General features: G+C 42.0%; 1 protein-coding gene across 10 annotated transcripts in view; it reads right to left on the bottom strand.

The window, feature by feature from the left end:
* Positions 1–15,791, bottom strand: part of LOC147113104 (mechanosensitive cation channel TMEM63B-like) — a 241,547-nt gene that overhangs the window by 82,474 nt on the left and 143,282 nt on the right. For all 10 annotated transcript variants that reach the window (XM_085997977.1, XM_085997968.1, XM_085997973.1 and 7 more), the window contains 5 exons: positions 14,876–14,984; positions 12,263–12,333; positions 10,435–10,515; positions 8,257–8,368; positions 7,311–7,444 (listed from right to left, as the gene is read on the bottom strand). In XM_085997977.1, the coding sequence (XP_085854103.1) occupies positions 7,311–7,444; positions 8,257–8,368; positions 10,435–10,515; positions 12,263–12,333; positions 14,876–14,984 (507 nt within the window). The remainder of the gene's footprint in view (positions 1–7,310; positions 7,445–8,256; positions 8,369–10,434; positions 10,516–12,262; positions 12,334–14,875; positions 14,985–15,791) is intronic.

Raw genomic sequence — 15,791 nt, 5'->3', positions numbered from 1 at the left:
CGAGTCAGGTGGTTGTGGGTTCAAGTCCCACTCCAGAGACTTGAGCACATAATCCAGGCTGTCACTCCAGTGCAGTGCTGAGGGAGTGCTGCCTTCGAGGTGCCGTCTTTCAGATAAGGTGCTCTCTCAGGTGGACGTTAAAAGATCCCATGGTACTACAGGTATTTCAAAGAAGAGCAGATGAATTCTCTTGGTCCTGGCCAATTTTTATCCCTCAACCAATATTATTAAGAGAGATTATCTGGTCATTAGCACATTGCTGTTTGTGGGAGCTTGCTGTGCAAAAACTGGCTGCTGGATGTCATATACGAGAACAGTGACTACACTTCAAATGTACTTTGCCGTAAAGCACTTTGTGACATCCTGAGGTCGTGAAAGATGCTATATAAATGAAAGTTCTCTTTCTTACAATCTTCAAGTCATTCATTTGGGCCCAGCAAAATGCAATATCATTCCTCCAAAACATATATAAATGGAAAAGATGGGGGTCCCAGCACAGGTCCCTGGAGCACACCAATATCCACATTTTGCCAATCCAAAAAACATCCATCTACCCTCTTGCCTGCTTTGTCACAGAGATCATTATCCATACAGCATAATCCCATTAAAGAAAGAACTTGCATTTATATAGCACCTTTCACAACCTCAGGATGTCCCAAAGGGCTTTGCAGCCAATGAATAACTTTTTTTTGAAGGGTAGTCACTGTTGTAATGTAGGAAATTATTTGCCTTCATTTATTTTTAGTAAGTGTCTGTCACCTGTTCAAATTTACACAGCCATAATCCACTGCATTCCCTTTATCTACCTAATGCTTTCTTCAAAAAATCCCATTAAACTAGTCAAGCAGTACCTGCCCTTTACAATTCCATACCGATTAGCCAAGCGTTCACCAATATCGTCTTGCATTAGTACCTTGAGGTTTACCTATAACTGAGGCAAGACAAACTGAACTGTAAATTCTTGACTTATCCCATTCTATCTTTAAACAGAGGTGCAACATTTGCCCTCCTCTAATGCTTTGGCACAAATCCTATTTCCAAAGAGATTTGGAAAATTATGGTTAGTGCCTCTAATCTCCTCCCCAACCTCTCATTATTTTTGGGATGATTACATGGTGAAATTCTTACTTTTAGACTTATTAATTTTAAATATGTCCTTTTTGAACATTTTTCCCAGTAGTAGCCCTTCCACAGCCTCCTCCTACAGTTCTACTTTCAGCTCCTCTGTAAAAACGAAAGCAAAATAATTAAGCATCCCCGCCATTCTCTCGCTCTCCAAGATGTCTCAAAGTGGTCCCACACCGGTTCTTTGATTACACTTTTACTGATATGCTTATAAAAGCCCTTGATAGTTCCGCTTGTGTTGATTCATGGCTTTGTTAATTGCTGCTCTGCATTGGTTGGACACTATCAAGTCAACTAAGATCCTCGGTCGCTTTCCATCTTTAGCTATGTCAATGCTATTCATGAATTACGTGTTGCTCATTTTCCCTTCCAAATGGATTACTTTGTACTTTCTGCATTAAATTTCATCTGCTATTTATTTGCCCACATACTTATTTTGTCCAACTCTAACTTCTGAGCTGCTTCCTACAATTCCACTGCCCCAGTTTGGCATCAGCAAATTTGACCACGATGCAGTGAGTCGGAGTCTAGGTCACTAATGCAAATGAGAAACAGCAGTGGTCCCAATACCAAGCCCTGGAGCACCCCACTCAGCACGCCCACCCTCTCCCCCAGGCAAACTCTTCTGACAAGTACTCGTTGCTTTCTACATTTTAGCCAGATTCTTATTCATTCCCAGGTTTATCCTGAACCCCCACAGCTTTTGAGTTTGACCAATAGCCTTTCATGAGATTTTGTCAAATGTCTTTTGCAAGTCTAAGTACACTATGTCTTACGAACAATGACGGACAGGTAAAGACCCTCTGGTCCATCAAGCCTGTCCCACACAATTGCGATACCTTGTGTATCACAATATACACTCTCCACCCCACCCGAAACCATGTGGTCGCCTGAGAGAGATTAAAAAAAAATTAAAAACCCAGGCCATTTTGGGGAAAAGAAATCTGGGAAATTGCTCTCTGACCCATCTAAGTGATCGAAACTAGTCCAGGAGATCACTCTGGCCCTGAGTCCCTGCAGTACCTACCTTCTGAAAGAAGTGATGTCCGCCCCAGCCAGAAACAGGTCCAGCTTTCACTTGAAGGAATTCAGCAAATCAGCATCCATCACACGAGACCGCAGCCTGTTCCAGAGGTCCACTATTCTCTGGGACAAGAACCACCCCCTGACATCTAACCTAGATCCAGCCTTATACAACTGAAATTTGTGACCCCTGGTCCTCCCCAACCTATTTAATGGAAATAAACTGTCAACTGGAACATAATCCATTCCCTTCATTATCTTATAAACCTCAATCAGATCACCTCTAAGTCTACTCTTCTCTAAAGTGTAGAGACCCAACTCTTTTAGCTTATCTTGATAACTAAGATGCTTTAAACTGGGAATTAGTCTACTGGTCCGCTTCTTCACCATTTCCAAAGCCTCAATATCACCCACCATGTGAGGAGAACAAAACTGGACACAATATTCCAAGTGCTGCCTGAGTTATACTCAATTGTCCTATGGATACACCCCAACACCCTATTTGCTCTAGCTAGCGCTACACGCATTGCTCGTGTACCTTTAAAGATGTTTGCACTAGAATGCCTAAATCTCTTTCCATCTCCACCTTCTTTAATGTTTTTCCCTGAAGGGTGTACAAATGATGAGCATTCGCCCAGCCCATATGCACAACACCACACTTATCCAAGTTATACATCATTTGCCAGTCATGAGCCCAATCTCCCAACACATTAAGATCCGTTTGAAGCAGACGAGCATCGCCTACAGTCCTAATACTCGCACAGATCTTGGTATCATCTATAAATTTGCAGACCTACATCCAGATCATTAATAAAAATAGTAAAGAGCAACGGTCCCAATGGGACACCACTGGTGACCGGTCTCCAAACAGATCCAAATTCATCTGTAACTATTTTTTGCCTACGTCCTTGGGGTTTAACTACGGTTCCACGGGAATGTTAATTCCTTGAAGTAGTTGTCAGGCAGGATCTTCCCTGTCTGAATCCATGTTGGCTACGGTTTACTAGTTAATTATTGTACAGATAATACTTCATTTTATCCGATAATTAATTCCATCATTTTAAACAGAATGGAGGGGAGATGAATGGGTCTGTAGTTGCCAGTGTTCAGTGACTCTCACTGATTGTCAGTGCTTCACACATCTCTCTAGTCTCTCTCAGCTCTCTGGGGTAAATACCATCTATTCTTGGCAATTTGTTTCGAGTCCTTTCAGTCTGTTTAGGACTTTCATTTCAATAATGTTGAGGTTGATGATTGTACTTTGGTTATGTGTTTGGGGAGGGCACGTTGCTCAAGTCTTCCCTTGTGAATACTTGGAAGTAACTATTCAGAATATTTGTGCTCATCCTTAGTTTTGATTCTGTTTGCATCTTTTATGATTTTCAACTCTTCTCTGCTGCCCTCTTATTATAACAGAGTTTTTTTACTGTATGTTTAGGTTCTGTTGCTATGCTTTTCTCCAGTTATCTCTTTGCCCTACTGATCACTCTTAATTTGTTTCTGTATTTTCTTCCCAGTGAACCCCTTCCCTTTTCTCTACAGGAGGTTAGATTTCCTTTTTATCTCAGTTTTAATTTGTTTATTTATTCATTATGGGTGAAGTCTGAGCTTATTGGTTTTGATATGAATCTATCCCGCACATTCGGCATATCATATCATTAAAGGTATGGCACTTATCCTCCACTTAAGTGTTGAGGAAGGGTGACCAAAAGCTTGGTCAAGGAGGTGGGTTTTAAGGAGCAGCTTGAAGGAAGCTTCCAGCCAGCAGGGATTCAAAGACAGAATTCAAAGCATGGGGCCCAGGTGGCTAAAGGGGCAGCAACCAATGGTAGGGCAAAGGGAGAGGGGGGAAATGCATAAGAACATAAGAAATAGGAGCAGGAGTAGGCCATTTGGCCCCTCGAGCCTGCGCCGCCATTTAATGAGATCATGGCTGATCTGATCTTGGGCTCAGCTCCATTTTCCTGCCCGCTCCCCATAACCCTTCACTCCCTTATTGTTCAAAAATCTGTCTATCTCCACCTTAAATATATTCAATGACCCAGCCTCCACAGCTCTCTGGGGCAGAGAATTCCACAGATTTACAACCCTCCGAGAGAAGAAATTCCTCCTCATCTCAGTTTTAAATGGGCAACCCTTTATTCTGAAACTATGCCCCCTAGTTCTAGATTTCCCCCATGGAGGGGAAATATCTTCCCTGCATCTACCTTGACGAGCCCCTCAGTATCTTATATGTTTCAACAAGATCACCTCTCATTCTTCTAAACTCCAATGAGCCCAACCTGCTCAACCTAGTCAGAGTCAGAGGAACAGAATTTGGGGCAATGGGACAAAGTAGACCCGGAGCAGGTTACAGATAAGGGGAATGGCGAGGCCATGAAGGGATTTAAACACAATTACATAGAATATACAGCACAGAAACACGCTTTCGCCCCAACCAGTCCATGCCGGCGTTTATGCTCCACTCGAGCCTCCCCCCATCATCCCTCAACTAACTATCAGCATAACCCTCTATTCCCTTCTCCCTCATTTGCTTATCTAGCCTTCCCTTAAATGCATCTATACTATTCGCCTCAAACACTCCCTGTGGTAGCAAGTTCCACATTCTCAACTCTTCTGAATTCCCCATCTGATTTCTTGGTGACCATCTTATATTGATGGCCTCTAATTTTGCTCTTCCCACAAGTGGAAACACTCTCTCTGTCTACCTTTCATAATCTGATTACCTCGATTAGAAAGAGAATTTTTAAATATGAGGTGATAGGGGTTCAAGGTTGAAAACAGTCTAGTTTAGCCAGAGAAATCATCTGCGGAGGGCAATTAAATCCATAGCAAGGGTATGGAGCTTGTGGCAGGGTGAAAGGCGATGGCTTTAATCTTGCCAAGGCTTAGGTGGAGGAAATTGCGGTTCCTCCAAGACTGGATATTGGAGGGTGTCGTCGTCGTCAGCGTACATGTGGAAGCTGACCCCATGTCTGCAGATGATGTTACCAAGGGGCAGTGCGTAGATGAGGAAGGGGGGAACCAAGGATAGATCTATCGGGGAATCAGGAGGAAATAGTGTGGGAGCGGGAAGAGATACAATCGGGCAGGTAACAGTGGAACCAAGCGAGGGTAGTCCCACTGATCAATAAATTTGATTTACTTGTTTCCTCAATTCATGGCTCCTGGTCTGAGGTATTTCTGACTCCTAAATCATGGTGAATGTTATCATTTTGTGGTCGTTGTTCCCCAGGGGTGCTTCCATTTCCTGTACATCATCTGGATCCTTTGCAAATACTAGGTCAAGGTGCACTGCCATAGACTCTTACAGCACAGAAGGAGGACATTCGGCCCATCATGACTCTACTGGCTCTGTGGCAGAGTTATCCAATTCGTCCCACTCCCCTGCTCTTTTCTTATAGTCCTGCAATTTTCTCCCCTTCATGTAGTTATCCAAATCCCGTTTAAAAGTTACTATTGAATCTGCTTCCACCACCCTTTCAGGCAGTTCATTCTAAATCAGAACAACGTGCGGTGTAAAAAATTAAAAAAAAAAAATCTCATCTCACCTCTGGCTCTTTTGCCAATTACCGCAAATCTATGTTCTCTGGTTATCGACCCTTCAGCCAGTGGAAATAGTTTCTCCTTATTTACTCTATCAAAACTCTCCATTAATTTGAACACCTCTATTAAATCTCCCCGTAACCTTCTCTGCTCCAAGGAGAACAATCCCAGCTTCTCTAGTCTCCCCGTGTAACTAAAGTCCCTCATCCTGGGTATTATTCTAGTAAATCTCCTCTGCACCCTCACCAAGGCCGTGACATCCTTCCTAAAGTGTGGTGCCCAGAATACTCCAGGTGAGGCCTAACCAGTGTTTTAGAAAGGTTTAGCATAACTTCCTTGCTTTTGTACTCTATGCCCGTTTAAAGTTAAGGACCCCATATGCTTTTTAAATAACCTTCTCAACTTGTCCTGGCATCGTCAAAGATTTGTTTACGTACAGCCCCAGGTCGCTGTTCCTCCACTCCCTTTCAAATTGTACCATTTAGTTCATATTGCCTCTCCTCATTCTTCCTACCAAAATGCATCACTTCACACTTCTCTGCGTTAAATTTCATCTGCCCATTTCACCAGTCTCTGTCCTCCTGAAGTCTGCTACTATCCTTCTCACTGTTTACTACTTTTCCAAGTTTCATGTCATCTGCAAACTTTGAAATTATGCCCTGTATACTCAAGTCCAGGTCATTAATATATATGATGTACATGGGCCATAAAACAATTGAGAATCACATTTACCAAGTCTGATTTTAGAACATTTGGGTTTCCCCAGTTTGATTAATTGAAGGTTTTCATTAAAATAACTTTACTCATACACTTCCGATCGCTTTGTCCTCCTTTTGCCAACCTAAGGGTCTGTAATATACCCCAACTGTTAGCTTGGATTATTTCATGTTAGAGATGTTTACCCAGAGTTTGTTCATTCTGTAGCTTTCATCCTTTCACAGCGTCAACTTTGTTTATTTTTCAGGTGTCCCTGAAGTATAGGGCTTCCTATCCTATCTGTGTACTTTTTTTGAATGGCCAAAACCCTTAATATTGCATTCACTTCCATCCTCCGTATTCAGGCAGGGTTCCGATATTCTCACCACATCGTAGTTGTCTACTGCCAAAACAGCTTCCAGTTCGGCATCTTGTAGCGTTCATGTGTGTACATTTTAATATAGGCTTACGCCCTTCAAGTCCCCAAGTGTCTGGTTATTCCTAGTCTTCAGTTCATGATGCTTCGCTGTTTGTGTGTATTCTCGCCTGTTAACTTGCCTTCTCCCCCAACATCTCGGTCATCCTGGATCTGGTTTCCTCCCTGCCCTCTCCCCACCTATCTTCTTTAAACAATTCTCAACCGTTGCCTCCTCAATGTTCTTCACAAGTCTCTTGATTCCTCCCTGATTTAGGTATAGCCAGTCCTTCCTGTGCCAGTCCTTTGTTCTGAAATCGTTCCCGGTTATCTATGAAGGTTGCATTACTGCTCACATCATGCTGTGAACCACTTGTTAACATCTGCCATTTTTTTTTTTGAACTCCCCGTCTTTTCCAAACACCAAGAGTAACCGCGAGAATACTGGCATCCCCTTTCTTTAGGTTTTGAGACTACAATGCTCAGATCTGTAAGTCTAACTCACCGAGCTGCTGTAGCTTCATTCTGGAATGTTACGAAAGCCATACCAAGTGGTTTCTCATACACCTTTTCCTTCTCTTTTATGTACTCCTCCTTTAATTTTTGTTCTAATTTAGTGTAGTATTCCACTGCATTTTCCTGTAGAAAGAAAAACATTCTCCATTACTACAGGCAAGAGAATCCCAACCAAAAGAAAAAGCACAAAGTGCTTTGGCAAATGTAGGTTTGCTGCCTTTGCATTACATACATTATTAAAGCTGCCAATTTGTAGAAAAATACAAACCAAGCAATCTTCGCACCGCTCCCCCACCCTATGAACATCAATTCACCTGACGAAGGGTCAGCGACCTGAAATGTTAACTCGGTTTCTCTCTCCACAGATGCTGCCTGACCTGCTGAGTATTTCCAGCATTTTCTGTTTTTATTTCAGATTTCCAGCATCCGCAGTATTTTGCTTTTGTATGAATTCACCTACACTAGTTAAGGGGAAAACAGGTCGCATTATGTAAACAGACTGCCATTTCACCTCAGGGATCTAGGGTTATAACCAGTAGGGGCAGACAGGATGTATTCTCGCTCATAACTTTGAAGATCCTATGTGAAGAGGCAACTTCAGCTCACTTTCAATCTTCATCACATGCACAGACACACACGCCACAAACCCACTTTCCAGCAGGGATCACTAGACAGTAACAAGGTGTGTGAACCCTGGCTGTTTCCTCTTTATGGTGACTCGGGCACAGTCCCGGCTGATACATGAACAATTCAGTGCCTTCAGGAAGGCCTCCGCAGAATGGGCATATTTACAAAGTCGTCACCGGTGCTAGCCAGGACTTGCCAAAATTATTTTCATAGCAGTATTAGCCCATTATCTACTGAATCTCCGATTCATAGGAAAATTCATCAGTGCACTGGGAATCAACGCCCTTATTAAAATGTCCTGCACATACCTGCTCACAGCCTTTAACAACACAGCAGCACAGCTGACCGCAGGGCTTGGGATTAATCATAACTGGCGTTTCTTCTTTAGAGTAGTAAATCCGACTACGCTCAGCTTTTCGCCTGAAATATATAATTTAAACAAAAAATTTGCAAAGAGAAAACTGCACACACAATAGCATGATCTTTATCGGGCACGGACAGCTACTCCACCCTAACCAGGAAAACTAGCAACTTTAGTCATCACTCACTGACCTTCACTACACAATGCAGTGAATTTCCTCTGCAGACACGGAGAATAAGGCCATGGGGCCACATGGCCCGCACATAAGGGGACTTATGTGGAAGTTATATTATTGGACTGGTAACCCAGAGGTTACGAGTTCAAATCCCACCATGGCAAGTTGTGAAAGTGAATTTAATAAACCTGGTCATCTGTGTACCAGTACCAGGAAAAATGACCATGAAAGCTGCTGGATTGTCGTAAAAAGTCAACTGGCTCACTAGTGTCTTTCAAGGAAGGGAACCTGCCATCCCGACTCATTCTGGCCTAGGCCTACTTGTGACTCCTATCCCACACGAGGTAGCTGACTCTTAATACCATCAGGGGCAACTAAGGATGGGCAACTAATGCTGCTGAGCCAGTATTGTCCACATCACAAGAACAAATTTTTAAAAAAACTTAAGGAAACAACCCATAAAACTGGTCATGTTCTAACAGGAAATCATTTGAATCTGGAGTTGTACCAAAAGATTGGAGAAGGGAACATAACATTTGTCTAAAATAAAAAGGTGGGCCTAATTACAGGCTGCTGACTCTGCTAGTTAGTATGAGTAAAATGCTAGCGGTTATCCTGAAGCATAGAGTGAGATATGGCTTTATGGGGAAAGATCATGCCTGATAAGCCTATTTGAATTCTTTGAGGAAGAATTGGAGCTTGTGAATAACAGAAACTCTATGGACATTGTTTATCTAGACTTCAGCAAGGCTTTTGATACAGTACCACATAGATGGCTTGTCCGCAAGGTTGGAAAGCATAGACAGTTATTCAAGTGGTTGGCAACTGACTGCGTTAAAAGAGATTGTTGGTGGTCATGGATGGGGCTGTGCTAAAGTGGTGTCGAGTCACTGGTGAGGTGCCCCAAAGACCAGTGTTGGGACCTTTGATATTGATGTTGTACATTAATGATTTGGAAATGGGGATTGAAACAAGGCCGTCAAAATGACACCAAGGTGGAGATAGGGAGGAAGATGCAACAGTCAAGAGCAGGCTGGTCAGGTTCAGAGGGATTTAGATAGATCGGAAAGTTGGACTGAAATGGCAAAGTAAATTCTAAACCAATGAGTACGAAGTGACAAGACCAGGGATGGAGAATGAATATTAGAATTGTAAACTAAATAAATAGTGTTAGTTTATAGGACACAGCACAGAGAAATAATTCAGGATATTGGACAGATTACTGAAGCTGTATGCTAGGTGTGCAGCAGTGATAAATACGACAAATAGGATATAGGACTGTGAAGCATATGAATGAGAGCACAAAACACAGGATATGATACCAAGCCTATACATGACATTGGTTTATCCACGCCTGGAATTCTGATCATATTATAGGACACTGCGGCACAGGAAAAAGTGCAAAGTGCTACTTGTCTGATCAGACAGCTACCACAGAAGTGGAGTCTACGCTACAGAAGATCTTGTTGAGGGATTCAAGATTCTTAATGGCATCAACAAGTTGAACCTGGAGAAACTGTTCACCATGGCCCGAGAATGAAAACAAGGGACGAAACTCAGAAGTGAGGAGGTGAATAGATAGATAACTGCTTCACACAGAGAGGCTGGTGAATGTTTAAAATGGTCTGTACAGGAAGGTGATGAAAGCTTTTAACATCAGTAATTTTAAAAGGAAGTTAGACAAGCATATGGAAAGAAATTTAAAGAAGGGATATAGGTAGTAAACTGTGAATTCGGTTTTTTTGAACTCTGGGACTGGTCAAATGAACTAAAATGGACATGTCTGTTCCGGTACATTCCTATGTAACATAGTTGCGCTAAATATATTTTAGGAAAATAACCAGTTTTATAGTATGTGGAGCAACAATACCAAAATATAAATTGAATAAAGCAATGAACAAGCAGGGTATTAATTACCATCCTACCACAAGAGAAAGAAGGTTTACTTACCTGTTTGCATCGAGACGCATCAACTTTGCCACATTATAGCAGAGTCTGGCTTCAAAAACAGTGCAGTCTGAGTAAGCTTCTCTGCAATGGACAGAGCATCAGTTAATCTAACACAAAGATCACTGCCTGATTTGTACCACACGATGATACTGCATTGTTTTAAAATTCAAACCTACTTAAGCTGTGCTTTCACCAGACTGAAGAATTAACTTTAACCTCTAGATTCATGAAATAACGTAAATCAGTTCAGCTTCTCCATTAGATTCCAGCCTGTAATCACTCCCAGGTATCCATTATTCTATATATAAACCACCTGAACCCCTCGATTAGATTCCAGTCTGTAATCACTCCCAGGTATCCATTATTCTATATATAAACCATCTGAACCCCTCGATTAGATTCCAGTCTGTAATCACTCCCTGGTATCCATTATTCTATATATAAACCATCTGAACCCCTCCATTAGATTCCAGCCTTCTATAGGTATCCAATTCTAAATCTATGTCAAGATTGAAACACTTGTTTTTAGGGAAGTGACAACCCAAGATTACAGTGGAAAGCTAGGACTCCCAAACAACATTTTATAAAAAGGTCCAAATGAAAGGCTATTAGTTAAGATGAAAATTGTGGGGATTCAGGGTAAACGATACGAGTGGATCAGAAATTGGCTGAAGGGTAGATAACAGTGGGTAATTTTTGGAGTTACAGGAAACTTTTTTTAAAATCCGGCACCAATGTGGTGCCGGTTCATCAAAAATTCCAGATAACCGAAAGCTATAGTAAAAGGAGAGCTGACAGCTCCGTATAAAGCAACAAACCCTGTTGCTTAGTAACAAGTGCAGAACAATGGCCACAAGTTCCAAGCGTCTCTGTAGCTTAGCAACAGCTGCAGCCACACCCTTGCACAGCAACAGATCGAGGAAGTAAAACTTACCTGAACCTACTCCTGAATTTTGCCGGTTAACCGAGATTTCCGGTTATTTAGGTGCCGGTAAATCGAAAGTTTCCTGTATATGGGGGTGGAGAGGGTGGGGAGAAAGGGGGGGGGGGAAAGAGAACAGAAACAGGAAGTGTGGAGTGGAGTGGCCAGAAATTGGTGTTGGGTACACTATTGTTTCTAATTTACATCAATGACTTGGATTCAAAAACTCAATGCAAATTGGTCAAATTTGCAGATCATACCAAACTAGGAAGGGCAGTGTATTCAAAGTAGGCAGCTTGGCAATTACTGCAAGTTGAACAAAATACTTGTGAGCAGAACAATGGCAGATCAAATTTAAAGTGGACAAGTATAAAGTGCTGCATGTAGGAAGGAAAGCTGGCCAACAGGTACTGAAGCCAATGGTGTTGAAATAGATACAGATGAAGTTGAGAGTCCCAGGAGTCTTAGTAGACTCGGCACTTAATATGTCCAACCATTTCAGGCCAGCAATCAGATTGCTGACCTATGTATACAAAACAATGGAGTACAAGTCAGACGAAAAAGTCATGCTTAAACTGTATAGTGCTCTGATTACACCTCGAGTACTGTGTGCAGTTCTGATTACTGAGATACAGGGTAGATATTCGAGTACTAGAGATTATGCAAAGAGCCAGAGGCTGATCCTTGGAGATCCAAGTTGTGAGGAAAGACTGGAGAAACTTAGCTTTTCAGCTTGGAAAGAATGCATCTTAGAAAAGGTATACAAGATAGTTAACGGCATTGAAAAGGCAAGGGGCTTACTGGCATGGCATTTCACAACAATACTTCTCTATAGGACTCTTTCCTTTTCCCTTCAAAGAACACCATTTCCATTATCAACAGTGAGACAGCTGAAATTGTACTTACTGAAAGTGTAGTTTTATTTTCTCTGGTTCAGCATATTTTGATAATCCATTTATAAATAAAGTGCGTTTTACCTACAATAAAAACAGCACACCATGAAAGATTTGCCAGATTTCTCAACTCAATAGTGTTTCAAACAGTAGCCGAGCCCACATTTCCAATCACATCAATTTGGTCTCCAATTTAGATTTGTGGTGGCTCACCGACATCTCTGATGGCCAACCATGAAAACAAGTTCCTCCTTTTATTGAGCTAATTAGTTTCCTGGGGTTTCTTCAAAAGAGCCCTGCAACCCGCCGAGATCCTTGCATTCCTCCAGCCGCCTAGGCCCCAAGCTCTGGCATTCCCTCCCTAAACCTCTCTGCCTCCCTACCTCTCTCTCTCCCCCTTTTAGCCACTCCTTAAAACCTACCTCTTCTGTCTAATATCTCTTTATGCGGCTCAGTATCAAATTTTGTTTGATTATGCTCTCGAGAAGCATCATCGGATGTTATACTACTTTAAAAGGAGTTATATAAATGCAAGTCGTCGTTGGGCAAAGGCAAAGTGCACAGATCAGATATTTCCCCCACAAGCAAGGGAATGAAGGAGGAAGGTAGAGTGTCAGGCTGGGCACAGTTAATTGTGATGTTCTGGTGCAAACTGATTTTATTTTTAAGCCATCCCTTGCTCGAGGTTCGCTTGCACAAGTGACAAAAAACTATCCAGGGTCTAACTGTGGGTCATATTTATGTGCATTTATTTTAATATTTTAAAATATTGAAAGGTATGGCAGATGAGGTGGAAACCAAACACTGCAGTTTCTGCTTATTATGTTCAAACATGTCTGTATGTATTAGCAATCCAGAGTTTAAGGCTATTTATTGCACAATGCCCTGATTAGCCCAGAACAGTTTACACACAGGATCCACAGTTGGCCAGGGGGAAGGAGTCAGGACTCAATACTTCTCCACAAATTCTTTGGTGAGGTGATTGAGAATTGTGTATGGGGTGCCACTAATGTCACTCATGCCTAGTTCGGCACCAGGCCCTATCCCCTAAACACACATGTTCCCTTCGCCAATAATCTATTTATAAGCAGCTACTTCTGCCATCCTCAACAATTTATGCCTAATGTCCTTCCTGTAGGATGTACATTAATCCATAATTCTACTTCATACTTTCAGACCTTTTCCCCCTACCAACTAAATCCCACTAAAGAAATTTCCCATTTCTGTTTCCACAGATTATGCTTTACAGAACTTCCATCTGCACCATCTCACTATCCAAAAATGACCCTTCCTAACCTACATCCCCAACCCATAAACACCTCCTCCCATCATACAGCAATCAATTCCATCATTACCCCTCCACTCCTGTCCCAACAGAACTAACATTCACTGTTGCGCTAAACTCATTTGTCCCATATCCTGGATGCATGGACGACCTTTCCCTCTTCTTCTAAGTGTCAGTACATCAAACTCGGATGAGTTTACATTTCTTCATCTCTTTATTTACATGTTCTGGCTTCATCACCTCTGCAAATCCGTTACTGCTCCAACATTATCTGTGACACAAAACCAATCAGCCAACATCTGTTCTCTTGTACACCAGTGGTACCCGTTGTTGCATCTAGTTTGGTTTAAAATCTGTTTTCCAGATTAATCTCTGAAGTATTAAACATAGATAAGATTCCCCGTCACACAAACTGTCTATTTTCACCTACGTTGCACCTTCTGTGCTTATGTTGTCCCATGTGGAGTAGTATTGTATTGTACTTCTCCACCTTTTCCCATATTCTAACACTCAGCCTTCATCTTTCAAAATGTTGGAAATTCACACTTTTGTTGCATAAATTAGAAACAAAAATGGAAATTTACTGTAAGATGTCTAACCCCCAAATTAAAATGGAATTATTTCAGATTATACCAGCAACTCTAAGAAGCAGAGCACCACTTGGAGATCTCAGAGCGGTAGCCTGCCTGCTCGTGCAGGTAGTGTGAGAAAATTAGTGTGGGAAAATGGGGAAACCCTAAAAAGATGTTAAATAACAGGAAAAGAATGGGATAAAGTCTTCAAACCATCAGGAATAGCCAACACATTGATGTATCGGAGAATTCATCTTCTGAAAGCACTGGCTCGTGCTGAGGTACAAGTTCTACAAGTACTGGCAGCCCTCCAGCACCATCCCATCCTTCGTGTAGGAGTCTAGATGGCGAATGTTGGCAGATTTTCTGACCACATCTTTGTCCATCTATATCCCTGGTTTGTGCTAACTCAGCACAAACCAGGGATTGAACTGGGTTGTCATGGTTTGCACTGCTCAATTCCACAATGGATACTGCAGGAAACATCACAGATGGTTGATTTGTTATAGCACCAGAGGAACCCCATAGATCTTTAATAGCAAAACACACACTAACTGTAGAAGTTAGTGTATGCAGACTCAGTATACAATTCCAACCATTGTGCAATCGATTTATCAGTGAATCTAAGAATGTAACCAGCAAATGGAATCAGAGAATCGTGAGATCCCAGTCAATCAGCTAACAACAACAACTGTTGAATGAGACGAAAGTTTGGTTAAGCTCAGTGCAAGATTAAATGGATTAGAGAATATTTTATTTTAATACTTACCAAATCATCTTCTCTGTAGTGCATCTTTGAGGTATGTCGCCTCATGCTATAGACTGTGAGAAGCAGATACAGGAAAGAAAAGGCCGTATGGAGCCACAGCAGGTCATTCCTGTTTTAAAATGGAGAAAGGTTACAGGAGGCCTGACTCAAAGGAATATACTTGCATATAAGGAGTGCCATACAAATGATACCCTAAAGCTCCATCCAAAACTCAAGACAAGGGTCAACATCACAACGCTTCTCTTCATCTAAATCCTCACCTTCACGTCAGCTGACATTCACCAAGATCTTTGGTTTTATTTCAACCAGCGCACCTCTATCTCCAATTGCTCTGCTCATCCCGCTTAGATATTTAAGTGGCTGCCTCTCCCTCCCAACTTCAGTCTTGGCTCCCGCTACCAATTTTAGATTTCTTTGCTCCATTTCGACTCTGCTGAGCTGTCTGATTTTAAATCAGCAGTAGGAGTTTGGACATCAGTCATCAGGAAAATGCTGGAATCCAGTGTTAAGGAAGTGGTATCAGGGCACTTAGAAAATCTTCACATGATTAAGCAGAGTCAACATGGTTTTATGAAAGGGAAACCGTGTTTGTCAAATTTATGAGAGTTTTTTTGAGGATGTATTTAGCAGGGTAGATAAAGGGGAACCAGTGGAGTGTAAGAGTACGGAAGTCTTGCTACAATTGTACAGGGCCTTGGTGAGACCACACCTGGAGTACTGTGCACAGTTTTGGTCTCCTTATCTAAGGAAGGATATACTTGCCTTGGAGGCGGTGCAACAAAGGTTCACTAGATTGATTCCTGGGATGAGAGGGCTGTCCTATGAGGAGAGATTGTGTAGAATGGGCCGATACTCTCTGGAGTTTAGAAGAATGAGAGGTGATCACATTGAAACATACAAGATTGTGAAGGGGTGT

This window comes from Somniosus microcephalus, chromosome 9 (assembly GCF_052327205.1).
Source record: "Somniosus microcephalus isolate GS21.2 chromosome 9, FLI_Smic_1.0, whole genome shotgun sequence".
Lineage (NCBI taxonomy): Eukaryota > Metazoa > Chordata > Chondrichthyes > Squaliformes > Somniosidae > Somniosus > Somniosus microcephalus.
Note: the sequence above shows the minus strand (reverse complement) of the source record. Positions and strands in the feature narration are given on the sequence as shown.